Here is a 25,181-nt window from a genome sequence, read left to right as displayed (position 1 = left end):
AGCTTCATGAACCAGATCGACCCTGGTTTTAAAGCACAAATTAATGTATGCGTTCATTAGAGAGTTAGATTGGCTTTAACACAAAATGCAGAGCAATCTACACCGTTTGTACGCCTTAGATCTCGTGCTGCTTGATCGGGTCCCAGCCGCTCACGAAGTACTCGTCGAGACTGCCCAGCTTGGCCATTTGTTCAGCTGATAGCTTGAGCATGGCAGAGTCCAGGTTACTCTTGATGCGCGATTCTTTCACCGACTTTGGCAACGAGATAAACCCCTTGGCGAGGCTCCACGCAATCATCACCTGTGCCTGGGTTGCGTTGAGTTCGTTCGCGATCTCCATGATCACAGGATCGTCCATCTTTTCCGCCCGTGCCAAAGGCGAGTAGGCCTCCATCAGGATGCCTTGATCCTCGCAGAACTTGACCGTATCTGGACGAGCCAACCACGGGTGTAGCTCCACTTGGTTCACCGCCGGTTTGACACGCCAGGTCTTCGCCAGCTTGAGTAGATGCTTCTCGCCAAAGTTGGAGACACCAATGTCACGCACAAGCCCTTCAGCCTGCATGTCCTCTAGCGCTCTCCATGCCTCTGCACGGGTTGCGCTGTCGCACGGAGCGTGCAGCAGATACAGATCGATGTATCCAAGGCCGAGCTTGCGGTTGCTCTCACGGACACCGTCAACCACGTCCTGGTAGCTCCACGGCTGCTTGGGTGTCGTCGACCAGGGAATCCACGAGATCTCGTAGTACTTGCTGGTAACGAAGATCTCTTCACGTGGGATACCAGAGTCACGGATAGCTCTGCCAACGTCACTTTCGTTCTCGTAGGCAGTGGCAGTGTCGATGTGGCGGTAACCGAGCTTGAGCGCCGTCAAAACGGTGTTGTAAGCTTCTTCTCCAGCATTGCTCTGGAACACTCCTAGGGCCAAGTTGGGGATCGAGTTCCCACTGGGGAGAAGCTTGGACTGGACGAATGCGCTCATAGTCGAGGTGAACGAAACTTGGGGAGTGTTGGGGACTGTGCTGTAGCTGGCAATTTGCAGAATGAAAGCCCGAGAGCAAGGCATGGATCGAGTACTCCGATGTAGGTTATTCCGACCGGCATCTACCATCGTAATCGATTCATATTATGATGGTCGTCTAGAAGAATGCTGATAGAGATTTATGAGTTTATGCAGGCGAAAGCTGCCACTTTTGACCAGCAACGACAACCACGCTGTCTTGATGAGTGGCTCGATGCTGGACGAAGCGCAGAGGAACTTGTCTGACACATTGGTATGTAGGTAAGAGGTTGCAGAGCTTCAGCAAAGCAGTTAAATTGTCCCAAACATTACTCTTACTTTCTTCATGTCAATTGATCGCGAACGATTGCTTCATAATTATCTGCGTCCGAAGAACTGTCGCATTGTCTCACCCTCCTAGTCAGATAGCAATCGAGAAACGAGACAACGAATCCGTAGCCGCCGTAGCAGACCATGGTGCGTCTTCCCCCCTTGCTCCCTATCACCGTCACTAGCATTAACACCCTCCCTTTAATGCTGCACAGGCCAACACACTCGCCCCGTATCTCAGCTCCATCCGCAGCTCGCTGGACTCGGCGCTGTGTCTGCGCAACTTCCCGTCGCAGACTGTGGAGCGCCACAACAAGCCTGAAGTGGAGCTGCAGTACGTCCCCCCTTGACTGCAATTATTGCTAAGGAGGGATATTGCTAATGGCATGTTATGACTGCGCAGAATGAGCAAGGAATTGCTGCTCAACCCCGTTCTCATCTGCCGTAACGAGCAAGAAAAGTGTCTGATCGAGCCGTCCATCAACTCGACGCGTGTGAGCATTTGCATCAAGAAAGCGGACGAGATCGAGACGATTCTGAGCCACAAGTTCAACCGCTTCCTCATGCAGCGCGCTGAGCAGTTCATCATCATGCGGCGAGTGCCCGTGGAGGGCTACGACATGAGCTTCCTTGTGGTGCACCAGCACCTGGAGAATATGTACAAACACAAGCTCATCGACTTCATCATCACCTTCATGGAGGACATCGACAAGGAAATCAGCGAGATGAAAATCTCTCTCAACGCACGCGGCCGCATCGTCGCTACGGAGTTCATGAAGCAATTTACCTGAGTAGAGACAGCAATAACACGACCAATGTGGCAAATTGCAGTTGCCTAAAGGGAAATCGAGTTGCAAAAGTGGAAATTTTGCTCAGTTTCTTTTGGCAGTAAATAAAAAAATATGTGTGATTTCCCAGTTGCCGCTTGTGCCTTGCGCTTGGTTAAATTATACAGAAAGAAGACGCGGCAATGTGTCTGTCTCGCCTGCTTCCTACGTCTAGATCTACTCTTGTTCTACTCGCATTGGCTACATAATGCTGCAGTTGGCTTCACCGGAGCAGTCGACGTCGTCGCCGCACTGCTGGAGCTTCCCAATGAAACATTTCTCCATCATTTTACGAGCGTTCTTGGTGTGGAATTTCATATCCCGTGCACAGTCCGGGCCGCCAGCCTTGCGAAGTATTGAGCGCACACCACCAGGATGGGCAGTCACGAGCCCCGTGACGTCATATACTTGGCCGCTGCACACGAGCCAACACGATTCCAGCGATCGATGCAGCTTCACCTCGCACATGCAGAGTTTGTGCACCTTGGAGCAGCGCATTTCCTCCTCTGCATCTGTGTCTGAGGTGTTAGGCGACTCAGGCTCAACGGACTTGATGTTCTTCTCGAAGATCACACTCTTCCCCCTCAAACTGCCGGTTGCTGCTACCTCTGAGCTGCCGCAACGCGAGCGACGACGCGTGTGACGCGCATTATTCGATTCTGCGCCCGTCAGTACTGGTGCACAGGCGCTGGGGGCACACGTGGCCTCCTTGGGGCGTAGTTCGAGGTGTTCTCCGTCGCTGTCCTCATAGTCCACGATGATACTCTTTTCCTGCTTCTTATGCGAGGCCTGCGAGGCTGCGGCCAGACCGAGCTCTTCCAGGTCGAACGTCTGCATCTTGGCCACCAGCTCCGCCTCGTACAGCGTCGATTCCATCGCAGCGGAGGCCGATCGCTTGGCCTGTGCGCCAGGAAGCACCATTTGGTCATCGACAGTGCCCATACATTTCGGGTAGCACGCGCCCATGGAGCTGGAGGCAGAGTCTTCGCAGACCGAGAGCCCCTGCGCCTTGTCCGCTGGGAATAACACTGGGTCGGGGCAGAAGCCTCCGCTTGGCGTCTCTCCCGCGACGACTTCGCACTTGGGTGTCAGCAGCAGATTCTTCTTGCTGGGCGCCAGGTGCTCCATCGTCATTACGTCCATCTTCGTCCAAGTGCTCTTCGTGGCAAGTCTCTGAATGGGCCAACACCAAACACGCGTGGTTGGTCGCCTTCGTCCTCTCACAAAGACGCAACAACTTTTTATCAAATTGAACTATACTCACAAAGCCGTGCGGTTGTCCATACAAACGTCAAGTCATCCATTTACAATCTGGTTCACGTTACTGCCACAACTTGAGGGCAGATGTCAAAACTAAAAATCGAATTATACAGTTTCACCCCCTTTCGATGTTTTCGCAGAAAAGATCATCACTGAACAGACATACAAATGTCTAGAGGTGCGAGGTTGTAGCACTAGTTGTTTCTGCTGGTGGATTACTTAAACCACCAAATTCGAGTGACGTGTTCGACTTTGCAAGGTTTACTTCATACATACGGTCAGCACCCCCGGAATCGCGCTTGGCCAATGCTGGAATGACAGGATCTTCAGAATGCAATGCCTCTGGCAGAGGAGATCACGGCGCGTGGCGAGGAGAGGTGTCATTGGCGCAAAGCATGCTCTGCTGAAACGGTGGGAGTGCAATCAGACAGGACGAGTGGAGTGTCCGCCACGTCGGCTCTGTATGTGTGTCAGTCAACGATATTAAAGGATGGCAAAGATGAAGATGTCAAGAAGAAGATGTCGAGGTCGCGCTTCCCACTATGGAGTTGATATTGACTAACAGCGTGTCCTCCTTCTGGAACGGGAGGCCAGCTGCGGGCTGTAGCGAAACGAGAACGACGGCAACCGCACACGAAAGTCCAAGGAACGCGATTACTTCTTTTCTGGAATTGTTTTCGCATGAACCAACCGAGTCACCGCGTGAAGCGGGGAGCCACAAGCAGCCACCGGAGCCATTAGGGTCACCGGCATTGCTAAACTGGCTTAGGAAATTCCAGACATTTTGTATACAATAACACGTTAAATAGACTAGTCTGATCCTCTCTCTCTCTCTCTCTCTCTCTCTCTCTCTCTCTCACTAAGTGTAGCATTTTCATGATAACGAAACTCCCGTTTGCCACGCCAAAAAAAAATGTAAAATGCAAAACTGCGTTCTCTTTTGCAATTTCTGTGGAAAATTTCATGATGCGAGGGGCTTCCAAGGCGAATGGTGCATCGAATTATGGCTTGATAACACCAGAGAAAGCGGTGGGCGTGATATACCGTAGTTTCCGCGGGAGTCAGAGCTGGGTGCCATCCAAGGCGCTGTCTAAATGTCTATCGATACCTTACCAACACTTTCTCATCGTGACAACGCCAAAAGACGATCTTTCTAACTTGATCTGGACAAGTGTATTGGTGCTCGTCTACTGTGCGACTCACCTCGTGGACTACCACGAAAGCTGGTACGAAGTCGCAGATGCGAGCACAGCGTGGCTACGACAACAACAGCATTTCGTCGACCAGCGCGACGATCTCGTGCGCAGTGCCTGTGATCTGTTGGGTGTCGGAGATCCCGATCAGCTCCTCTCGACGCTTTTCACTTTAGTAATGGAGACACCAGACCCCGCAACAGTAGAGGAAGACGCCCTGTTGCTGCGTGAAGGCTGGCAGCGATGTTTCTTGAATGAACCTCCATACACGGCTTACTATTGGAACGCCGAGACAAACCACAGCACGTGGCGCCATCCACTGGAAACTGCACAAATGCAACGAGAGCTCCAAGAGAAGAAAGAGAAACGCCAAGCTCTACTCGCTAAGGTACTTCCCATGCGTCTGCCTATTAACCGGGATGCAAAACCGCCTACCGAAATTCAAATGTGCTCTGAATGTGCTGCCCGTAAGATTAAGCGAACTGCCAGTGTACTTTGCCTCGAATGCGGCTCGAAATATTTGTGCGAGGACTGCTGCGATATTATTCACTGTGATCAAATCAAACGCAGCCATTTGGCAAATGGTTTGCGCTTCCGAGAGTGTTTGGGTCGAGCGGGATTTCCTAAGGTCGTGCCTAGACCACGTACACCGTTCATGATTTACGAGGAAGAGCAGAAAAGGCTGCAAGAAGAACAGATCAAGGAGTCGAATACACTGATTATTCAGCCTTAATCACCCATAGAGAGGACAATATCTCAGCTAGCTTCTTCATGACAGTGTACTGCATTGTCGTGATGCTCTTCCTAGGCTTCGAGTCCATGACGCATAGCATGGCAATGACTGTGTCAGTGTTTGCTGCAGTAATAGGAAACCCACAGTAGAATAGAACACGATTCGCTGCACCGTCAGTGTCTCCTAATACGCAGGCGAACGTTCTGAATCGCACGTCGAGCATCGTATTCCTTGCGAGAAATGGCAGTCCAGAGACCATCGCATGCGCGCAAAAACTCTTGGCGCGGTCGATGATTTGGCACATGGGTTTGTTGATACTTGCCAGCGTGTAGTGCTTATCAGCTTGCACCGCAGCGACAGTTGCAACGTGCGCGTCGAACTCTTTGGCAGCGAGATGGCAAATCAACTGCACCTCTTTCTGCGCTGCAATACCACGTCCTAGTAAATTACACTTGGCGATGCATTCATCTCGAACAGCTTCGTTAGGAAACGTGGGGGCGTACGGCACGTCGGTCTCTTCATCGTAGAAGATCGGATACTGCCTCGTTCCGTCCGATTCGGAGATCACACACTCTTCCAGAGGGAGTTCAGTTAATGACACTTCGAAGCATTGTTGGACCAGGAACTGCACCCACTCGGGGTTCCCAGGCTTCACTCCACTGTCCCCATTGCGACGTTTCTCTCGACGTTTTTGCTGGCCGCTATTGCTTCTGCTAGCAGGTGCCCCGAGCGCGAGATTACTGGAGACCAACTCGGTGGCTGCAGCCCAATCTTCTTCACGGATTTCCTCCAAAATCTGGGCGTTTGTACCAATAGGTCGTCCAAGGAAGCTCAATAGTTGCAGAACTGTGGGTCGTAGGTCCTTTTTGGTGCGTAATACGTCGGCCAGATGCAGTCCAAGTTGGCTATTGGAGCTGGTAGTGACGTACGGCACTGTTAGACATGGCAGCAGCATCTCCGGGTCGGGCAGTTTGTTGATCATTTTGGTGCACGTGACGCAGCAGCGCACGAATCGAACGAGAAGCAGCTCACGTTCCCTCTCGACGACACTCGAGCAAGGCTCGCATACCCATCGGCCGCATAAGTGACACAAATAATTCTTCCAGACGGGGTTGAACCGCCGTTCGCAGTGTTTGCATCGCGTCTTCCGGGAGCTGGCAAACGTCGGATCCAGAACCAGCGGCTGCAGCCCGAGACTGCGACGACGCACGATCAATTGCTGACGTGACAAGCGCTTGAACACGGGATGGTCACGAGCGTTGTTCATTGTCGTCCGATGTCTTCGGATCTCCAGGCGACGCTCAACAAGCACGAAAAATATACATGTATTCTAGGAAAGCAAAAAAAAAAAAAAAAAAAAACTGGTAAGTCATAGTTTCCGACAAAGCGTACATGCAATTTTTGCATGTTAACCTGATGATCGATAGAAAACTTAACAGCATAAGAAAAAAATGCCTAAAACCCCTTGTATTCTTTGCTTTGTTCGTTGTCGATCAGGCAGATCTGACGCTGCCAACGAAGTCTGTCGAGCTGCCAACCCCTACGATCGACTTGAAAAACGAAAACCCACTTTCATAAGCAGTATCATCCTCCGATAAGGCGTGTCTGGAAACTTCTTCTTGACAAGCGATCCGATCAAAGCGTCGTTGGGCGTCCTGCTGGTTCTCGTAGGGTCCACTTAATGAGCACGCGCACATTTTGTCCAGATCCGCTCCCCAGCGGGTCCATACAAAGAATATCAACTGTGCTTTCACCTTCGACTTGTACGGAAACCCGATGTCTGATTCTACGCACTTGACCAACTGCAACACGCGCAAATTTCTCTCTGAGCATTTAACTCGGTTTTTAATCCGCTGTCCAGTTGAAAAATAATTTCCAACGATAAGCTTATCAACGTGAAATTGGTGGGGAAGCTTCCTCTGTATAGAGGGGTCAATAGTGGTCGTGTAGTCCACTTTAAACAACGTCACGGCTTCTGTTCCATCTTGTTGGTTCGCGAACGTAGTAACTTGCTGGTTCTGAGCTTTTAAAACCTGCTTCTTGGCTACTTCGTAATGAAGTCGAGCAAGTTTTCCCCGGGTGATGGCCTGAATTCGAGCTGCTGCGTCTGCTCGGGTGCGTAAATGAACTGCGTAACATTTGCGAAATGTACGCTGGATAAACCATGCAGCTTGATTTCGATGAGCCTCAATGCGTCTGGTATCGATTGCTTCTAATTGTTGGAATTCGTTTCGTTTCATATCATACAAATTGTCATTGTGCAGTCCAGAGTTGGGATCTCCCCATGGTAAAGCCACTAGCCACTCCACCCAACGACAAGCAAGGGAGAATTCTGCATCATCCGAGAGTCTTTTCAGCTTGTTCAGTTCGCTGTCCAACATGATACGAGCTTGTGATGTTGCGTTGGTTTTGTGTATCATTTCCTGTAATTGGTATATCTTGGTGGCCTTAGTACTTGACGATAAAGTCAACACGTTCGAGGATGTTCCAGTGACAGCAGGGGTCTCATTCGTTAGGATATCGTTTGGCTCATCGTGTTGCGCTCTTTTAGCAGTGGTCAGAAGTCGATGTACACCTGGCAGGGGCATCAGTTCCAGGGATCGCTGGAAGTATTTCTGAGCTAATACATTTTGATTCTGACGGAGACATTTTTTGCCCAAATCACGAGCAAGAGCTGCATCTAGCGCCAATTCTTCGTCACTTTTTCCCTTGGTGTCTACTAAACTCGCAGCTAGCAGAGGGGTGACTACTGTATCATTAATGATCGAGGAAGACTGCTGTCCGTAGCTGGTCTGGAACTGCAGGATCATTTGCATTTGCAACTGGAGCTGCTGAATCTGAGTATCATATCCATCGTGTCTATCAACTTGACTGCGAAGTGTACTAAGCTTGTCTTTCAACGTCTGGATGCGCTTACTCACTGCTTCGTTGTCCTTTTCAAGTTTAAAACTCCTCTGTTTGGCCTTCTGAGCTTCGTGACGCAGATACAAAACCTCCAAATCACGACGAAGATCTGGTGACTCAACTCGATCTAGCAATAAACCCTCCTCCTCTTCCACCACAGCTCCAGATGTAATCAGCTTCTCAATTATCTGGACAGCGTCACCTTCTTTGTTTGGGTCATTGGCTGCCTCACACGCAAGAAGAAGTGGGGAATATCCACTCGAGTCTTTCATGTTGACATCAGCATTAGCTGCCACGAGATACAACGCACAGTCAACATGAGCGTTTGTACAAGCCAAATGCAGTGGCGTCCTGTCCTCCAAGTCTCTCGCGCTAACACCAAGAAAAATATACTTGTCTGTTGCTCCATTTGTAGTCTCCACTCGTGCATTGGCACTCAGGAGTAGTTCCACACACTCTGACGAACCAGCACGAGCAGCTTCATGCATGGCAGTTCCTCCGCCAATATTCCGTCGTGTTGGGAGGCCTCCATATTCTTCGGTTGCATTGTAAAGAACAGCAGGGACTTGAGGAACAGAGGGTTCGGCACGAAGTAGTAAGCGAGCACAATCCACTTGACTGTTAGCGCACGCAATGTGTAAAGGAGTCTGCATGGCCAGATCTACAGCATCAGGAGCTGCTCCATACTGCAGTAACAACTCCACCACATTGTCGTTCCCACGTGCACATGCGTGATGCAGAGCAGCCAGACCAGTCGACACACACGGCGCATTAACTAGTGAGCGCTTCCCCTCCTTTCCGTCAATACTGGCTAGTACTCGCTGACACGCAGCATGGTCTCCATCACGACAGGCCAAGTGGAGATCGAAGACACCGTCACTGCTTTCCTGGTTCTTCCTAGATGGCATTGGTAAGTTTTTAAACGAGACAGCCTTCCCACTGCACGCTAACAGTCCGTCCGCCGCTTCCCCAGCTAGGCACAGAACTCTGGCAGTGGTGACGTTCAGAGCTGGTTGGATCCGCAAGAAAGTATTGTGAGAAACCATCACAGCCGGCAAAGTTGCGTTGGCGGCGTCGACGTGGTCTACACTCATGACAAAGGCTGCATCCGGGTCCTCTTCGTCGTCATTGCACACGATGGCGGCCACGGCTCCAGCACGCTGCACACGCTCGAGTTTTGCAGGAAAGGAACAGGATCCTCGCTGCAACAATGCGATAGATCCACTTAATTCCTTTGCGTTAATAAGGGGTTTGTCGGCGAGGAGTGGGTCGCACGCCACTAGTTTTCCTGTGTACGACGCGCCAGCACTTGCCGAGCAGAAATCTGCTAGAGGAGCGAAGCAGATCTCGTAGGTCGAAGCGCTGGTGGCCCACTGGACGAATGCAAGCAACGGTGACTGTTGGTCTCGGGTGGTTAGAGCGTCATTCTCGCTTGCCACCGCTTTTAACTGCTCAGTTCCAGCATCGTTCACTAAACTCGAGTCTTCGACGCTATCACTGGATGCAGTCGAGTTTTGCGGCTCCAGCATCTTGATAATCGACGTCGTAGTGCGTTTGATTGCCTTCCATCCTTTCCCCGCCTCTGCTGCGTCGTATAGCTCCCTCTGTACTCTCAGACACGTCTCCGCGACTGCAACTCCCTCGTCATGCTGTAAAATCTCAAAACCGAGCTCTCCAGTCTTCACAGACGGTGGAAACTTCTGAAATAATTCTCTCACGTCACGCAGACACATCATTACGCAGGGAATCGTGATGCGCTTCGCTCCATTCTTCTTGTTTTCTTCAATTTCCTCCGATGATTCCCCCATCGTGAATGCCGCGAGAGGCTCCTCTCTCGTGTTGTTGGCCAGCAACATGGCCACCGCCCCCGCTCTCTGCAGCAGTCTGGCCTTGTATGCAAAACTGCAGCCACCACGCACCACTAACGCGATGGCTCCGCGTAGTTCTGCCGCGTTCTTTAGCTCCGGTTGGTCAGCACGAGGTGGCTCAGCACAAGTCAAGCGGACGTTGAGCATTTGCGGCTCTCGCGAACCGAACGTGGCCAACGGACAAGCTCGACGTCCATTGCTGCCGTCCCAAGAGAGGAACGCGAACTCCTGGGTAGATGTAGCCATTGCAGACAGCGGCACGACGTCCGACGGCATGGAGACGTCAATAGTCGGATTCTTGCTTATCAATGACTGCGACCTTTTGTCAAGATCTTTAGATCGCCTGTCTAAACCGATCGGAATTAGTGCTTGTAGAGGGATTTTAGTAATCAGATGAATCCATCCTGCTCACACGTCACAGATTCAAGTGACCTTCTCCGAGCATGGCGTACCAGAGCACCAATGCGAACCCCAGGCGTAGTGACGGCTCAGTGCTGCATCTTGGCGTTAAGGCTGGACAGGTGGCCAATCGTGTGGTGTCGGTGGGGAGTATTGGGCGCGCTAGGTTGCTCGCGGAGCTGCTGGATGATGGACAGTTCGAAACCATCGAGTCTGCACGCGGATTCACGACATTCACGGGAAAGATGAAAGGCGTTCAGGTGTCTATTGTGGCAACGGGGATGGTAGGGACGAAGTGGATGTTGAGAGTATTGGTGTTTTGGTTGTAACTGAGAGACTGGGTGCAGGGCGTTCCCAACATGGACTTTGTCGTAAGGGAGACCAGGGCGGTCGTGGAAGGCCCGATGAACATCATTCGGTAGGACTGGTACGGATTGAAGCTGGTTTTGATTGTTTTACAGGTTGCTGTTGTGTTGGCAACTAGATTCGGAACCTGCGGGGCTGTGCGGGAGGAGGTAACTCCGGGAAGTGTCGTTGTGAGCGGCAAGGGTTCCGTCATGGTCACGCGCAACCCGGATGCTTTCTTTCCTGATGCTACTGGAGACGACTACTATCGAGTGTCTCGAGTGATGCCTTCATCGCCAGCGCTCTCCAACGCGGTAAGTCCGAAGTCGCTGCCTGTTGAGCTGCTCAAAGCTTAACTTGTTTTGGTTGTGTGTTGGCAGCTTGTTGCGGCGATGAACGACAAGCTCAGTGCTCTTCCTGCAGAGCCAACTATCGGCGGTAATGATGTGCTCAATGTCTTTGATGGGCTCAACGCCACCGCTTGCTCCTTCTACAGCTCTCAAGGTGCTCTTTTATCCTCTCCTCTTGCAACTTAGCAACATTATTCATCTCTGTCGTTTCTGCAGGCCGCCTCGATTCGTCCTTTGACGACCGCAACGAACAGCTGGTGGAGAACCTCACCAAGACCCACCAGGATCTCTACACGGTCGAGATGGAGACCTTCCACCTGTAAGCAGAAGCTAAAACATTGCGCAACAATCCACAATTACTAACGAAGGCCAATTGTCTGCAGGTTGGACCTGGCGCAGCGTAGTCGCGGCTCCGTCCAGGCCACTGCGGCGGTTCTCGTCGTGGCCAACCGCCTAAGTGGTCAAGTAATCGCGTCTGACCTTCTCAAGAGGCTGGAATCCTTATGGGGGCAGGTCATTCTCGGGGTCATCGCTGATGCTCCACTTCAAGCTTGAAAGAAGTGTAGCTGGTTTATTTCAGCCAATCATCAAATGGATAAATGTGGATACACTGTTGCTTCATTTGGGTTTTTCGCTGCTCGATCCGAAGAACTGTAGCCAAGATGAGCGACGACGGCAAGCACAAGCGCTGGTTTCCACTCGAGTCCAACCCGGAGGTCATGAACTCATACGTGGAGAAAATGGGCTTCCCCACGTCTCAGTTTAGCTTCTGCGACGTACTGAGCACCGAGGAGTGGGCGCTGGCCATGGTGCCGACTCCCGTAGTTGGAGTCATTATGCTTTTCCCGATCAAGCCACACGTGCGGAACATCTGTTGTGTTGAAACAATTTTACAATAGGGTGGGAGTGTTGAAACAACTAATGTAAAATTGTATTGTCATTTTTCACTGTAGACGGAGGAAGCGGACAAGCAGGAAGCGGCCAGGATCGAGAAGGACGGACAAGCAGTGTCCCCCAATGTCTACTACATGCGCCAGACTGTTGGTACGGACGGTTTTAATCAGTTCGAAAACGGAGTAAAAACACAATTATTACTGAATTTGTGTGTGTGTGTGTTTTTTTTTTTTTTTTTTTACTGCAGGCAACGCTTGTGGCACGGTGGGAATTCTGCACGCAATTGGCAACATGCGCCACCTAGTGCAGCTGAGTAAGTTTTGTACTGTAGTAATGCAGACTGAAGTTTTGGTGCTGAGCTTTTGTTCTCGTTGTCCGTAGCTCCTGGGAGCTACTTGGACAAGTTTTTCAATAAAACTAAGACTAAGTCACCGGAGGAGATCGCGCAGTGCTTGGAAGAAGACGATGAGGTTGGTAGTTAACCACCTGAAGTTGCTTTATTTAATTGTGACGGTGTGATTGGATGTGATGGTGATAGTTGGAGGAAACTCACGGCAGTGCGGCGGAGGCTGGACAGTCGGAGGTGCGTGGGCTTGCTGAACATTGAGCTGGTTGTTTCGGATGTTTACGCTATCCCTATTTGTTTTAGCAACTGGAGAGCGTGGACGACCCGATCAATACGCACTTCGTGTGCTTCAGGTAGGCAGATTTTGTCACTACGACAAATATTTGTACTGATTTTGTGTGTAGCTGTGTGGATGGCAACCTGTACGAGCTCGACGGACGGAAGAAGCGTCCCATCAACCACGGACCTTCGAGCCCTGACACCGTCCTACAGGTACAGACTACTTTTCTGTTCTATTCTCACTGTAAAGTCAAAGATCTTTGACTTTTAGTTTTTCCTGGCCACCTTTAGGACGCCTGCCAGGTCATCAAGAAGTTTATGGCCAGAGACGAAAGCGAGGTGCGCTTCACCATCCTGGCACTGGCGAAGACGCCCACCGAGTAAACAAAAGTTCCTCTGCAGACCAAGAGTAATAAGCTACAAACGCCATCGTAGCGGCTGGACATGCAAGAATGAAGAATGCAGCCACAGGCACCACTTGTGCCATCAAAATATCTCCTTACACGCTTTATATTTTTACTAACGGCGCCCCTTCATTTCATTGTTTTCGCCTAACAATGCTCGTTATCGAGCGTCCTGGCTGCTATAGGACCCTGCTTTTGATTCTGGCCGCTGCGTTCATTGCAGCAGCGACAACAGCAGCTTCAATCGACTTGTACGTATCTCCAACAGGTAGTGACACTGGAAGTGCAGATGGGAGTTTTACCAAGCCTTTCAAGACGCTTACACGAGTGCAACAAGCAGTCCGAACTCTGAACAAACTCGAGGCAAACAAGCAAACTCCCATCAACGTTTTCCTTCGAGCTGGTCGCTACGAATTGTCAGAAACATTTGATTTCACCGACGCTGACTCGGGTGCTGGCCATGACGTGCCAGTAACATACCAAGCTTACTGTGATCCAGCAGTGGAGAAGGCAGCGATATCAACTCGATCATTTCCGTATCACTCTGGCTCGAATATCCCTCCGCGACTGCTGTGGAATGGAGTGGGTGATATCGAGGAATGGGAGGGCCCAGTAGACCCCTTCGCTCAGATGGGAGTCAACCGTAGCGCCAATTCTCTGTTGGTAGTACCTAATCCTGCTCAATACGTTGGTACGGACATTGGTACTGTGTGTGTGGACAAGAACAGTGTTGGCCACACCTGCTACGCTCAAGACAGTCCCATGGCGACATGTGTTTCTGGTTGCATGGCTGCGTGTCATAACCATATCGCTCGAAAGCGATACAGTAAGATCTTTTACAACAAGTTCTCGCACTTGTTTGGTAAGGATTTACGTAAGGAAGAGGACTGCATTGAGATTTGTTCGCTATCGTGTCGTGGCTGTGAGAAGGTGGTGATTTCAGGATCAAAAGTGATAGCTGCTGGAACGTTGGCGTGGACTTTGGATCACTCGGTCACGGTGACTTTTGCAAACGGAGGATCGCAAGTTCTTAAGGTCTTTAGAACAGATTTATCCTCCATCCTGCCAGGCCTCGCAGGAGTCGTGCCAGCCAAGCCCGAGGATGTTGCTACGTTTACTACACTGTATGTCGATGATGCACGTTTGCCTCGAGCAGGGTTCCCGAATTGCTTGGTGGACTCATCGTTACCTGCACAGACCTTCAATTGCTCGTATGCACCTGTAAACGTGGTGGCCTCGCAAGTTGTATACAACGCAACTACATTTTCGAATCGTGTACCGACGTGGACAAATGTGAAAGATATCGTGGCAGATCTGCGGCCTCAGAGTGCTCAACCTGCAAATCTGTACTATTCGCTCTCTGCAATTGACTCTGTAACGGGTGCTATGCAACTTGGTGCTGGTGGATCGGAACTTTCGTACGATATCTTTACAGATGGTCCTGGTGCTTCATGGTCGTCGTCAGCTAGTCTTGACCCGGCGATTCGAATGGAAAATGTGTTTCAAGAATTGGATTCTCCAGGTGAATGGTTCTTCGACGTCCCCACGCGTCTGTTGTATCTGATCCCACTAACGACGTCGACTACTGCGACCTCGTTGGCCAAGAGTGTTCTGGAGATCCCGTGGCTTCATCAATTGCTACGTGTGAGTGGTTCCCGTGAGAATCAATATGTCACGCCGACTCACGCCCACACGACGCTGGAGGAAACCACCTCAAACACTAAAGCTTCAAACCTTCGCTTCCGCTATCTCACATTCTCTGGAACGCAGCTTCATCATCTCAATATCTGTAAGTTTTCTGTCACAATGTTTTTTTTTAACAACCTAACGCTTACCGTGATATTTTATGTTGAAGACGAGCGAATTCCTGGTTCGGCATGGCCCATGACGCGGGTGGCATCGATCTTTCTGGAGTCAGTAACAAACACGACGGTCGAATACTGCAGTTTTGAGAAGATAGGCGGTAATGCGATCATGGTATCCGGTGAGAACAGCAGAATCCAGATCACAAACAACAACGTCTCGTTTGTCGGTAGCAATGGCATTTCCGTGCTTAGTAGACGTGGCTTCCAACTCAACTCGTTTCACGAGCCTGTACTTAGCCACCTCCTTGTACCGAGTGCTGTTAACATCTCCTTCAACCAAGTTCATCACTTCGGTCAACAAGTTGCACATTCAGCGGCGATCATGGTAGTCGGAGCGAAGCAAACTACAATTCACGGTAATCTCGTCTTTGACTCTCCATTCAGCAATAATGTTGCTGGGGATACTGCGCTTTTCAGTGCAACGGCGTACCATGTTATCAACGCTAAAGGAGCCAACTACAAGGACGGACTCCCATTGATTCGCCCCATCACTAACCTTGGAGAGAAGGCTATACCTATCACACCAGCACCAATGCTTTCTTCGCAGTACCAGGTGACTGTGGCGCTGCTTGGCTTTGACGTTAACGTTGTGGCGAAACTCATAGGAGCTCCCGAGTGTTTCTCTGGTAGTGGCCGAGTCGGGTCCCTATACGGAGAACGCTCAGCGTTCACATACACCAGTTGCTCTGGCTGCTGCTCAGTGCACAACAATTACGCTAAATTTCGAGTAACTGGATCTGGCGTAGCGTGGACTGACGCTGCCTCTCGCGAAGTTGTGGTGAGGTCTGGGGAGTCTATCGATCTCACTGCTACGTCGTCTGCATATTTCAACTCCATCGTAGACGTTTACTTGGGCTTCCACGTTGTCACTCCCAACCAGATTTTCAATCTACCGACTAGAGCCAAGTGGCAAATTCTTACCAGAAACTGCAAATACGTTGAACAAGCGTACCAAGAAACTTGCGGCGGTCCGTGTGTTCAGTTAGACGGATGCGGCAACTCGAATATTGCGCTGCAACAAGCTCTTGGAACGTCGTTGGCTTGTGCCTCTGGCTATGAGTCCGACCCGCAGTCGCTGGTGTGTTCAGGTCCCTTTGAGGCTCAGCAAGACTGCGACGGCACAGGAATAATCAAGTCGCACCTGTTCTACAACTGCTCCATCAACTGCTTCACGACGACGTGTACCTGACCACAAGCATACGCAAGCAACCACAATAACCCCCATGTAAGTCCAATTTTTCAACATGTTCACTTGTTTCCAGGTACGCTGGTGCCTTGAGGCACAAGACATACTTGCGCCTTCCGACTGTTTACTTCGGTCTTGCGCTCGGCCCGCGTTCTAAAAGGCCGTCGCAGCTCCCTCGACCCAATTTGTCTTCTTTTCCCTTTTTTATTCATCTTTGCTGTCCCCTCCTTTGCGCGTCAGTAGGCCAGCAAGTGTATTTGGTCGTGACGTATCACACATTTGAGAGTGACGAAGGCCGCCCCACGAAACTGAAGCCGTCGAAGTCGTTCGGGCGGTCTGTCTTCGGCATCATCACACTCGGTTCGCGGTCGCGAGCCGTAATCTCGTTCATGTTACGTGGCGCATAGTGCGTGTCCATCTTGCCCACACCCGGGTTGAATGGAGGCTGCACCTTGCGCTCCAGCAGCTCCGGCCAGTCAATGCTATCGAAGAACGGGTGCGTCAACACCTCGTCAGCTCCGCGTGGGCCACTACCAAGACGCATCATCGGGTCACGCGTAAGAAGCTGTAACGATCACACCATGACAGAAGAGAATGTTTGTTAGATATATACATACCGCATAAGAATAAACAATTTAGCTCGATCACGTACCCCGTTGATTAGTGAAATGGCAGCGTCCGAGAAGCTGGGCGAGAACGTGACCCAGTCCTGCTTCAGAATGGTCTGGAACATAATGTCACGGTTGCGGTGGTAGTAAGGCGGCTTTCCTCCAATCATTTCGTATAGTAAAATGCCGAACGACCACCAGTCAGCAGCCTTGCCGTACGCCTTGCCCCTTAGCAGCTCAGGTGCAATGTACGCAGCTGTGCCACAGAAAGTTGTGGCACCCTTTAGGCCCGAAACACCAACCTTCGACAGACCGAAGTCAGTGATACTCACGTGACCATCGTGGTCCATCAACACATTCTCAAGCTTAGCGTCACGGTAAATGATGTTGGCGCTGTGAAGATGTGCGATGGCCGCAGCAACCTCAGCGGCGTAGAAGCGAGCCCACTCCTCCGGGAATTTACGACGGCGACGCAGGTGCGTCGCCAGAGATCCACCGCTGAGGTAGTCCATCACAAGGTACAACTTGGACTCACTCTGGAAAGCATAGTGCAGCTTGACAACGAACGGGTGCGAAATTTCCGTCAGGATCTTGCGCTCCGCCATGGTCGTGTTGACCAGGCCAGACGAAACAACCTGTTGCTTCTTCAGCACTTTCATTGCGTAGCACTCGCCCTGGCGTGGCGGGGTGACCTTGCGGCACAAGAAGACCTTGCCGAAACCACCTTGTCCCACAACTTTCATCAGCTCGAAGTCCTTGTCAGAGATTTGGCGCTGCTGCTTATCACTTGAACCACTGCTACCAGAACCACCAGAGGCGCGCTTTGGCTTGGGCACTGGCTTGGGTAAATAGTAAGTAGCCTTGATTTTGCCGTCGTCTTCATTGTCATTACTGTTGCCATTGGTTTTGTTTCCGTTCTTGCCTTCGTCAGCACCTCCAGACACGTCGCTCGACTCGTCCCCATCCGTCTCGCCAATCACAATTATGTTGGACTGTCGCCGCGGACGGCTGACAGCCTTGGAAGCGGTCTTTCTCCTTCTCAGCTCCGCCCGGACGTGCTTAACAACTGCAGTCATGCCAGGCTGGTTCGGATTGGCACCGATGAATGCGAAGGCAGGGTCCTCAGCCTTCTCCAACGTCTTCGGCGTGTTGTCAGCTTCCTGCGATGGCATGAAGCCCAACGACAGACACACACAGTTCACGCGCGCCTGTGAGTCCACGATCTGGGCACCAAGTGGCTCGTATGATGCTTCCCAGTTAATGGATCGGCGGCCAAGAAGCTCCAAAATACCAGGAGATTCGTTATGATCAATTTCGTGCTTGGACTCAATCAGCGCAATGCGGTGGATCTTGTCACGGGCACTCTGCTCATATGTTTCCAAAATGGACTTTACAAGTGCACCACCGCGCGCGTAAGCGATGATAGACACTTGGCCCTTGCACTTCGTGATGAACTGATCCCACACGAAAAGAACGTGCTCCTTGGGAGAAGAGGAGTTCGGAACGGGAACTTCACGCTCGAAGCCCCCGGCCTCGTACACGACAGCGTTGTTGGAGAACGGGTTGCATACCACAATTCCATAGCCTTCTTCTTGCGCACGGCTGAAATACGGCGTCATGGACCACTTGTGGTCAATCGTCAGCTTCGCATTCTCCGGATCCTGCTTCCAGAGACCAAGAGGTCCGGAATCAGATAGGAACAGGATAACCTTCTTCGCTGTTGTGTATGCCATGGAGCTGTAGAATCGGCAGCGCACAGGAGAATCGGCTGATGGCACAAACTGAGGTGTGAAATCCAGCTCTTTCTCCATGAAGTTGTAAATGTCTTTCTTGTCTGTGCGCTCGCTCATTCGGATCGAGGGGTTGGCGTTATGCTTCAGCTTCGGCAGCTCAACCGGCTCGTCGAAGGCAGAAATACCGCGAGTGTCCAGCTCCAACGAATCTGCAGAGCTCTTACGCTCGCGATCTTCAGCCTCGTCTCCAGTAGGTTTGTCCTCTTCCTGATCCGAGTCGTCAGAGCTCTTCGGCTTCTCCTCGCCCTTTTTGTATGCATCAGAAGGCGGCTTCGTGGGTAGCTCCGTATCATCTCCACTTTCGTCTTCGCTACTTGACTCCATTGCAAGCATTGCAGTCGTTTTACGGCGTCCCATTCCAGCCATGAGCAGACCTGCAGACGATCGAGAAGATGTTCGAACCGGTACAGGTGCAGGTTTCGGCTCCGCCTTTGATTCCTCTTCTTCGGAGTCACTGAACGAGGTAAAACTGTGCTTCTTAGGCTCGGGCTCTACAATGCCAAAGTTCGGCTTGAGTGCTTCCTTCTTGGCCTTCGGGGGTGTCGGAGGTGCCCTCACTGGCGATGGGGTCTCCCGGGACGTGTGCGGAGACGGAGATTCCGCGTCACTGCTGGATCCTTCACTTGGAGGTCGTACGGGTGAACGAGGCATCGGCTTGGCCGCCTTGACGTCGTCCTCGTCTGAGTCCGCATACTTTGGTGGGGTATGCTTCTCGGTAGCCTCTATCTCGCTGAGAGCATCGGTGATGTCCTGGTCAAATCTAGCAGAAGTATTGTTGTTGTCCGGCTGGTCCAGCGGCTGCTGCGAAGAGCCTCTCGTAATGCGGTTCGGATACGTGCCTTCCTTGTCACCGATGTCAACACCGTCTGGAGTTTGCATCACAGCAAGCAACAACGTCCTAGCACCCTCAGATAGCGCTTCAAGCTCATCAAATGGCGTCGTTTCATCATCGATGTCTTCACGTCCATCAATGTCGTCATCAGCCTCATCATTGATCGTCTGCGCACGAGAAGCACGTTCGCCAACAGTGGTGCCGCGCAAGTTAAAGCCACACGCTCCACAGAAACGAGAGCCCGTAAGAACCGCATTACAGTTGGGGCAACGCTTCTTCTCGACCTCGGGCTCCTCCTCCACAGCGTTGAGTTTGTGCAAAGCATTCATCCATTTGGTACGCTCACGATCATTATCGGCATACACATAGTACGGCACCTGTTCGTTGGTCATGAACATGAAGCCGAACGGCTCGCCATCCCATTTCTGTACGTCCTCGACCAGCACTTCAGCCAGAGGTTTACCCTTCGCGTTGTTCGCCATGTCATAGTCCGAGTAGTACGAGATAGTATTGCCGCGCAGAATGAAGTAACGCTTCTTCCAACTCTTGCGCTTGTGACCCTGCTTCGTCAGGTATCCTGCACACGACACCGGCTCCGGGACGCTGGCTGTAGACTTCTTCACCGTCGCAAGCCACTTCTGCTGCTCGCCAGCAGTATCCGCGATCACGTAAAACACATTTCCCGTCACAGTCATGAACATCAGACCATTCGCTTCGCCATCCCATGGCGCAACAGATCGTATCTCCACTTCTGCCATCGCTGATTGATTGTCACGATATGCTTGCTGATCCGCGTAGTGGCGTAGCGATGTACCATTCAACACGTAGTACGCCATGCGCTGGCTTGGAACCAGGTGGCCACGCTTCGTGAGGTAACCTTCACAGCTCACATCCTCGGTTTCTACCATGAAATCCTTTAGCGCACGTAGCCACCTGGAGCGCTCGGCCTCCGACGACGCGTACACGTAGTAGGGGATCTGCTTTGTGGTGTAGAACATGAATCCATGCGCTTCACCTGACCACGGGGCCACCTTCTCGACTGTTACAGCGCCGTACTTCTTGCTCTTTTCCTCGCTTGAATAGTACTCCAGCACATTGCCACGCAGCGTGAAGTAGCGCGTCTTCCAGTTCGTAAACACGTGTCCTCTCTTGGTCAGATATCCTTCGCACTTGATCTCCGTGGGGGTTCCTTCTGGGACCGTCATGCGCGACTCCTTCTCACCGCGGTTCAGCATGAACGTCTCACGGCTGAAGATGCTGCGTCGCGACACAGAACGACGGCTGGCTGCGTTGTTTACTGGTGCAGTTTGACTAAAGTCGGTGCCTCCATATCCGGATGCAGCAGGGTTGAAGCTGCTGCCGCCGGAAGCTCCGTAGGGGGATGCCGTGGTAGCAAACTGCTGGTTACCAGCGTAAGGTGCCGCGCTGGGGCCGAGCGAGTGGCCTAAGTGGCCGCTTCCATCAAGGTTCTGCTCGTGTAAGACGTCCAGATTCGGGTTAGACAAAGGACGAGGCATTCCATACGTACTTCCACCGCTTTGAGGGGCCGCGGGGATCTGGGGTGGATATTGTGGAGGCGGTGGGGGAGGCGCCCGGTTGTACATACTGCCGCGTGACGACGTACGAGGAAGCCGCGCCTGGTCAGCGCTCTGCGTCGTACGCAATGGTGGTGGATTCATTTCCGCTGATGCCGAGGACGACGAGCGGCGGATAGACTCGCGCAGCGCATACGAAGTGGGCGACGTCACCAGGATGTCCTCCTCGCCATACTGTTGGTAGTTCTGCTGAGACTGGTCGGCGCTCATTGCAGCATCGACCTATAGCCCGAGAAGAGATTCCTGTTGCACATGAACATACAAACAACAAGATGTCAGTGAGTGAGTGAGCGAGTGCGAACTCGAGTGCGGAATTGGGAGTGATGGTCCCCGTGCTCCCGTTGATGAGACCATCACTCTCTTTCCGCAATGGAGAGAAAACCACAGAGAGGAAAGCAAAAGGGAAAAGCTACGGGTCGAGCCACCTTCAGCGCTTAACCCCCACTGTGGCTTGCCTCCCGTCGCAGGGGGAAGGAGAGAGAGGGGGAAGGTCGCACTCTACGCGCATTGCCCCCGCTAGGATGGACGGCTGGTTACCTGCTGCTACTGCTGGGGATCACTCTTTGCCGCGCGGTCGTCTGGTAGCAAGCCTTCGTCTGTCCGTCGATCCGCGTGTATCCGCCTGGGGGAATAAATGAGTGCCGCCTTGCTCGCTCCTTCTCTGCTTGCGTGGCCTCACTCGGCGGCGTTCTCGTTTGTTGTTGTTTGTCCGTGAAAAATCCTCCCCAATCAGGTCGCGCGAAGGTCGCACGAAGTGGCGACTGTACCAACGACGATACCAACGACGGTGCCAGTTGAACTGGTTGCACTCATGCAGCACCGATAAGAGCAGATTTCAGGCCCGTTAAGAGCAGGGTTTTTTCTTCTCCTCGTATGAAGCTGACGTGCAATTGGTCTTGATGGATCTATGATGGCTGTCTAGCATGCGCGTAATTGCCGAGTAGGATTCGCCTCGGCGGCATCGTTCATCGTTGAAAAGATCTGGGGTAGATTGGATGGATATCGTACGTCAAGATTAAGCGCTGTTCCGGTCCTCCAAAGGGAGCCATATCCACACAGTATCACGCTGACGTTGTCATTGCTGTCATCGTACTACTGGAGTTCTGGTCGCACTTACGATACATCGAACGGATGCGCTTGCCAAAGAGCACAGATAAGACGTGCGTATGCAAGGAGATCGGGCTCCTTGCGCAAGTGTGCGGTTCGGATGTCTGGTCACCTGCGCACATGGGGGCTGAAAGGAAAGGAAGATGGAATCACGCGTCAGGTGCTCCGGAGGCAAAAGCAAGTGATGTGGTTATGAATTACGCTTCGTTTGAGGTTGAGAAGTTTTGATGCTGCGAAGTTGTGGAGCTACTTTGGGCACACCTGTATTCAAAGCAAGAGCAGTGGAATGCAAAACCCAGATCATGTATTTGTGTGCATTTGTGGAACCAACGTGATGGTTAAATAACAGCGATGGCAGGGGTGGTGCGTGTGTCTGGAGAGGTATGGTACACTTCGTCCCTTCAACACCAGTGAATGCGGCGTCTACGGAGTAGCTTGAAAGCGACAATACCCTGCTATCGTCTAGCGCGCGAGCGAGCTGATTCGAAATCTGCATATAGCTGCAGCAGCGAGCAACGTGCCAAAAAAATATCGCTGGATCATGCCGTCTTACCCGCATTGCCGTTCAGACTATCGGTGATGAAGCTGCTGGGCGGCAGGTTGGGCATGGCGGCACTAGTAGCGCGATAACCGTCGAGTTTGCCGGGCATGAGAAAGCTAATGGGCGGCAAGCGCGGGGTTCCTACGGACGGCGGTGCCAGTCCTCCTAGTCCGTTGGGTACGCTGCCTGGAGCATACTGGGCATTCCTAAAGGCGTCCGAGGCATTCTGGTCGTAACCAAACCGATTCAGTGGAGAGACGGAGGATCCGCTGGGGAAGGCAGCTTCAAGCGACGTGATGGAGTGAAGACTATGCCGACGCGTGCTGTCGGTGCCGACCCCAATACTGCCGAGCTTGGCCCGCCGCGCGACGCTGACCATGCGGTGCTTACGGTCGCTCTTGCGCTGGTGTTCATTTTGGCGATCCCGATGGAAATGGCATAGAGTATGCAGTTGCCCGTTGCGCTTGGTGGCGCGCGGGTTTGAGCACTTGCCGGACTTGTACTTGCACAGAAGTTGCTGCTGCTCTCCGCGCGGGGAGCTGAGCGTGGAGAAGCTGCCGTCGTCTTGGCTGTTCATGAGCTGGTGGCTGCGCTTGAGGCGACGCTGACGGTAGATCTCGCTGCCTCTGTCGGCGCTGTCTGGCTGCAGTCCCGTGTCGAGCTGCTCGCGATCTGAGGAGTTGTGCATTCACCTCGAGCGAGCTAAGAAAAACAAAACTGTCCTTCACTGTCGCAGAGCGAGCGGAGGGCGGAGGCCAGCAATAGAGCAGAGCAGAGAGCAGAGCGCTGGCTAATGCAGCGCGCGTTCCAAACTGTGAAATGGGGGCGAAGCTTGCTGGCGCTGGGCAAGAAAGCGAAGTGAGCGTCGGGAGGGCCGTGCGTACGCGACGATGGCCGTACTCTCCAACCACCAAGTGCGAAAGTAGCAAGTGCGTTGCAGCAAGTGGCAAGTGCATACTCCAGTGTGGCTGGCGCGGGTTCTGGCTGGGGTGGGGGTACCAGCTGAACGGAAACGCTTGGGGATTTTGGTGCAGAGACTGAGCTTTCCGTAGAATGCCCGGAAGGAGCGGAACATGCTCCAGGGATAACGGTCGATAAGTCCATGGCGGCGACTTGCACTGCAACTTGCCCCAATAAGGGGCACTTCCAGCGACGTCAAGCTAGTTTTCTCCTCTCTATACCGGCGGCCGTCGCGAGACGCGCACGAATGTTCTCTGCGTCTTGGAGATAGAATGACAAATTCGCTAGTGATGGCATCTCTGCCGGGATCTGACCAGCGTAGCATGACGACCAAAGGTGATGGCGACGCTGGTTTCATTACCGAGGAGTCCCGAGAGCAATTCGGGGCATGGTGGAAGGCGTTGCTGAACCTCACCACTGATTTATTCCTTATTCCTTTGGCTCGGCGTTGCGGCGGTGGGGGTTCGAGATCCCAAACCGAATGCCCAGTACGAGCACTGCAAAATTCGGCATCGAACAGCCATTGCTCAGCCAGCGTGAGAAAGCGCTGCTCCTTCGCAAGTACTTGCCGTACATGCAACGAGGGGCTCGTAAATGTATTGGAGTCCCTCGCTCGGGATCTTTTGACGTCGTCTCCATTGCTGGTGTTGCACTGCGCCGACTCGATCTTCAAAGCTCAAGTGTACAGAGCCAAGCCGTCGAATAAGAAACGAACGTTGTTGCAACGGCAACACCTGCAACGTTCTACCGATTGTGTTGGTTTCATTCGCGTCCGAGCGAACGACAGACGGGCGAGTCTCAACTTAGCATCCACCTCACCTTGGAACTCCCCAAGTCCCCGACGCCTGCATGGTGTACACACCCGTCCGTGAATCTCGCTGCTCTTCAAGCTGTTGACGACAAATAGCGACGGTTTCCCGCCGCTCGTTGTGCCTGCTGTGTCCGCTTTCTTTGCAAGCCGCTCGCCACGCACAAGCGCTGCTGCAAGCTGGTGCACAGCAACAGGCATGACTTAACGCACGTCCACTGGCCCTTTCCGCCGCCTTGTCAGTCGAGCGAGAAGACCATGCAACCTGCACACTCGAGCTCAAACTGTCCGCACACCCGTATGATTTGTGTCCACTGCCAACGTGGCGCACCACGTGCCCCCAGAATTTTGCTGTCTCCACCCCGCCTAATGGCCAGCACCAACGACCGGCTCGCATCCCTGCCTACTTTTCAACGAGATGCTCCTCGTTGTCATGCTATGAGATATGTTATCTCGATTACACAGCCACCCTTGCCCCAACAGTATTGACTTGACCTCTCAATACCGCTGGCGATCAACGATAACCTGAAAGGAGAAAGAACCGAGAACGTGGTCGATTCTGAGTTGCTTAGTCTAGCTAGTCGAGAGACCGGTCATCTCGCCGCCGCTGAGCAACATGTTCGTCCGACGAACGACGAACTCAGTCGTCCGTGAAAAAAAACTGTACCACAATTGGTAGTACGATACTTTGAAGCTGTACTGAAAGCACCCGTACCGAGTACATGTATTCAGAACACCCAGCACTGCCAAGTCC

At 52.3% G+C, this 25,181-nt stretch overlaps 12 protein-coding genes across 17 annotated transcripts; 6 read left to right on the top strand and 6 right to left on the bottom strand.

Annotated features, from left to right (window-relative positions):
- Positions 1 to 32: 32 nt before the first annotated feature.
- Positions 33 to 1,396, bottom strand: PPTG_18907 (hypothetical protein). Its single transcript, XM_008916807.1, has one exon. The coding sequence runs from the start codon at positions 1,109 to 1,111 to the stop codon at positions 116 to 118; it is 996 nt and encodes a 331-aa protein (XP_008915055.1). The 5' UTR covers positions 1,112 to 1,396; the 3' UTR covers positions 33 to 115.
- PPTG_18906 (hypothetical protein) lies at positions 1,391 to 2,253 on the top strand. Of its 3 annotated transcripts, XM_008916804.1 has the most exons (3): positions 1,391 to 1,477; positions 1,546 to 1,664; positions 1,734 to 2,253. In XM_008916804.1, the coding sequence occupies exons 1-3, from the start codon at positions 1,475 to 1,477 to the stop codon at positions 2,119 to 2,121; spliced, it is 510 nt and encodes a 169-aa protein (XP_008915052.1). In that variant the 5' UTR covers positions 1,391 to 1,474; the 3' UTR covers positions 2,122 to 2,253. The 3 variants fall into 3 exon arrangements, with proteins under 3 accessions (XP_008915052.1, XP_008915053.1, XP_008915054.1); XM_008916805.1 differs by having other exon boundaries at positions 1,546 to 2,253; XM_008916806.1 differs by having other exon boundaries at positions 1,391 to 1,664.
- Positions 2,176 to 3,441, bottom strand: PPTG_18905 (hypothetical protein). The gene has a single exon (XM_008916803.1). The coding sequence runs from the start codon at positions 3,298 to 3,300 to the stop codon at positions 2,359 to 2,361; it is 942 nt and encodes a 313-aa protein (XP_008915051.1). The 5' UTR covers positions 3,301 to 3,441; the 3' UTR covers positions 2,176 to 2,358.
- Positions 3,442 to 3,753: 312 nt separating this feature from the next.
- Positions 3,754 to 3,969, top strand: PPTG_24383 (hypothetical protein; the record flags this gene model as incomplete). Its single annotated transcript, XM_008916814.1, has 1 exon — positions 3,754 to 3,969. The coding sequence occupies one exon, from the start codon at positions 3,754 to 3,756 to the stop codon at positions 3,967 to 3,969; it is 216 nt and encodes a 71-aa protein (XP_008915062.1).
- Positions 3,970 to 4,380: 411 nt separating this feature from the next.
- Positions 4,381 to 5,237, top strand: PPTG_18904 (hypothetical protein; the record flags this gene model as incomplete). The annotated part of the gene is made up of 2 exons (XM_008916802.1): positions 4,381 to 5,100; positions 5,181 to 5,237. 2 exons carry the CDS (start codon positions 4,381 to 4,383, stop codon positions 5,235 to 5,237), a joined length of 777 nt encoding a protein of 258 aa, XP_008915050.1.
- A 71-nt stretch (positions 5,238 to 5,308) lies between these two features.
- Positions 5,309 to 6,680, bottom strand: PPTG_18903 (hypothetical protein). Its single transcript, XM_008916801.1, has one exon. The coding sequence runs from the start codon at positions 6,608 to 6,610 to the stop codon at positions 5,330 to 5,332; it is 1,281 nt and encodes a 426-aa protein (XP_008915049.1). The 5' UTR covers positions 6,611 to 6,680; the 3' UTR covers positions 5,309 to 5,329.
- A 24-nt stretch (positions 6,681 to 6,704) lies between these two features.
- Positions 6,705 to 10,488, bottom strand: PPTG_18902 (hypothetical protein). The gene has a single exon (XM_008916800.1). The coding sequence runs from the start codon at positions 10,389 to 10,391 to the stop codon at positions 6,837 to 6,839; it is 3,555 nt and encodes a 1,184-aa protein (XP_008915048.1). The 5' UTR covers positions 10,392 to 10,488; the 3' UTR covers positions 6,705 to 6,836.
- A 70-nt stretch (positions 10,489 to 10,558) lies between these two features.
- On the top strand, positions 10,559 to 11,764 carry PPTG_18901 (hypothetical protein; the record flags this gene model as incomplete). The annotated part of the gene is made up of 6 exons (XM_008916799.1): positions 10,559 to 10,798; positions 10,862 to 10,932; positions 10,999 to 11,173; positions 11,240 to 11,363; positions 11,426 to 11,528; positions 11,593 to 11,764. The coding sequence occupies 6 exons, from the start codon at positions 10,559 to 10,561 to the stop codon at positions 11,762 to 11,764; spliced, it is 885 nt and encodes a 294-aa protein (XP_008915047.1).
- A 44-nt stretch (positions 11,765 to 11,808) lies between these two features.
- PPTG_18900 (hypothetical protein) lies at positions 11,809 to 13,112 on the top strand (the record flags this gene model as incomplete). Its single annotated transcript, XM_008916798.1, has 8 exons — positions 11,809 to 12,069; positions 12,163 to 12,253; positions 12,351 to 12,416; positions 12,485 to 12,573; positions 12,642 to 12,686; positions 12,753 to 12,802; positions 12,854 to 12,941; positions 13,020 to 13,112. 8 exons carry the CDS (start codon positions 11,809 to 11,811, stop codon positions 13,110 to 13,112), a joined length of 783 nt encoding a protein of 260 aa, XP_008915046.1.
- A 68-nt stretch (positions 13,113 to 13,180) lies between these two features.
- PPTG_18899 (hypothetical protein) lies at positions 13,181 to 16,186 on the top strand (the record flags this gene model as incomplete). Its single annotated transcript, XM_008916797.1, has 2 exons — positions 13,181 to 14,921; positions 14,988 to 16,186. 2 exons carry the CDS (start codon positions 13,181 to 13,183, stop codon positions 16,184 to 16,186), a joined length of 2,940 nt encoding a protein of 979 aa, XP_008915045.1.
- On the bottom strand, positions 13,920 to 21,729 carry PPTG_18898 (AGC/RSK/RSKP90 protein kinase). Of its 4 annotated transcripts, XM_008916796.1 has the most exons (4): positions 21,549 to 21,729; positions 16,836 to 21,254; positions 14,968 to 16,748; positions 14,301 to 14,902 (listed from the first exon to the last, which is right to left on the bottom strand). In XM_008916796.1, the coding sequence occupies exons 2-3, from the start codon at positions 21,219 to 21,221 to the stop codon at positions 16,455 to 16,457; spliced, it is 4,680 nt and encodes a 1,559-aa protein (XP_008915044.1). In that variant the 5' UTR covers positions 21,222 to 21,254; positions 21,549 to 21,729; the 3' UTR covers positions 14,301 to 14,902; positions 14,968 to 16,454. The 4 variants fall into 4 exon arrangements, with proteins under 4 accessions (XP_008915042.1, XP_008915041.1, XP_008915044.1 ...); XM_008916794.1 differs by having other exon boundaries at positions 13,920 to 16,748; XM_008916795.1 differs by having other exon boundaries at positions 16,836 to 21,729.
- Positions 21,730 to 22,404: 675 nt separating this feature from the next.
- PPTG_18897 (hypothetical protein) lies at positions 22,405 to 23,762 on the bottom strand. The gene has a single exon (XM_008916792.1). It carries the CDS (start codon positions 23,345 to 23,347, stop codon positions 22,658 to 22,660), a length of 690 nt encoding a protein of 229 aa, XP_008915040.1. The 5' UTR covers positions 23,348 to 23,762; the 3' UTR covers positions 22,405 to 22,657.
- Positions 23,763 to 25,181: the final 1,419 nt, after the last annotated feature.

Source organism: Phytophthora parasitica (assembly GCF_000247585.1).
Source record: "Phytophthora parasitica INRA-310 unplaced genomic scaffold supercont2.89, whole genome shotgun sequence".
In the NCBI taxonomy this organism is placed as follows: domain Eukaryota; phylum Oomycota; class Peronosporomycetes; order Peronosporales; family Peronosporaceae; genus Phytophthora; species Phytophthora nicotianae.
This window is presented reverse-complemented; position numbering and strand designations above follow the sequence as displayed.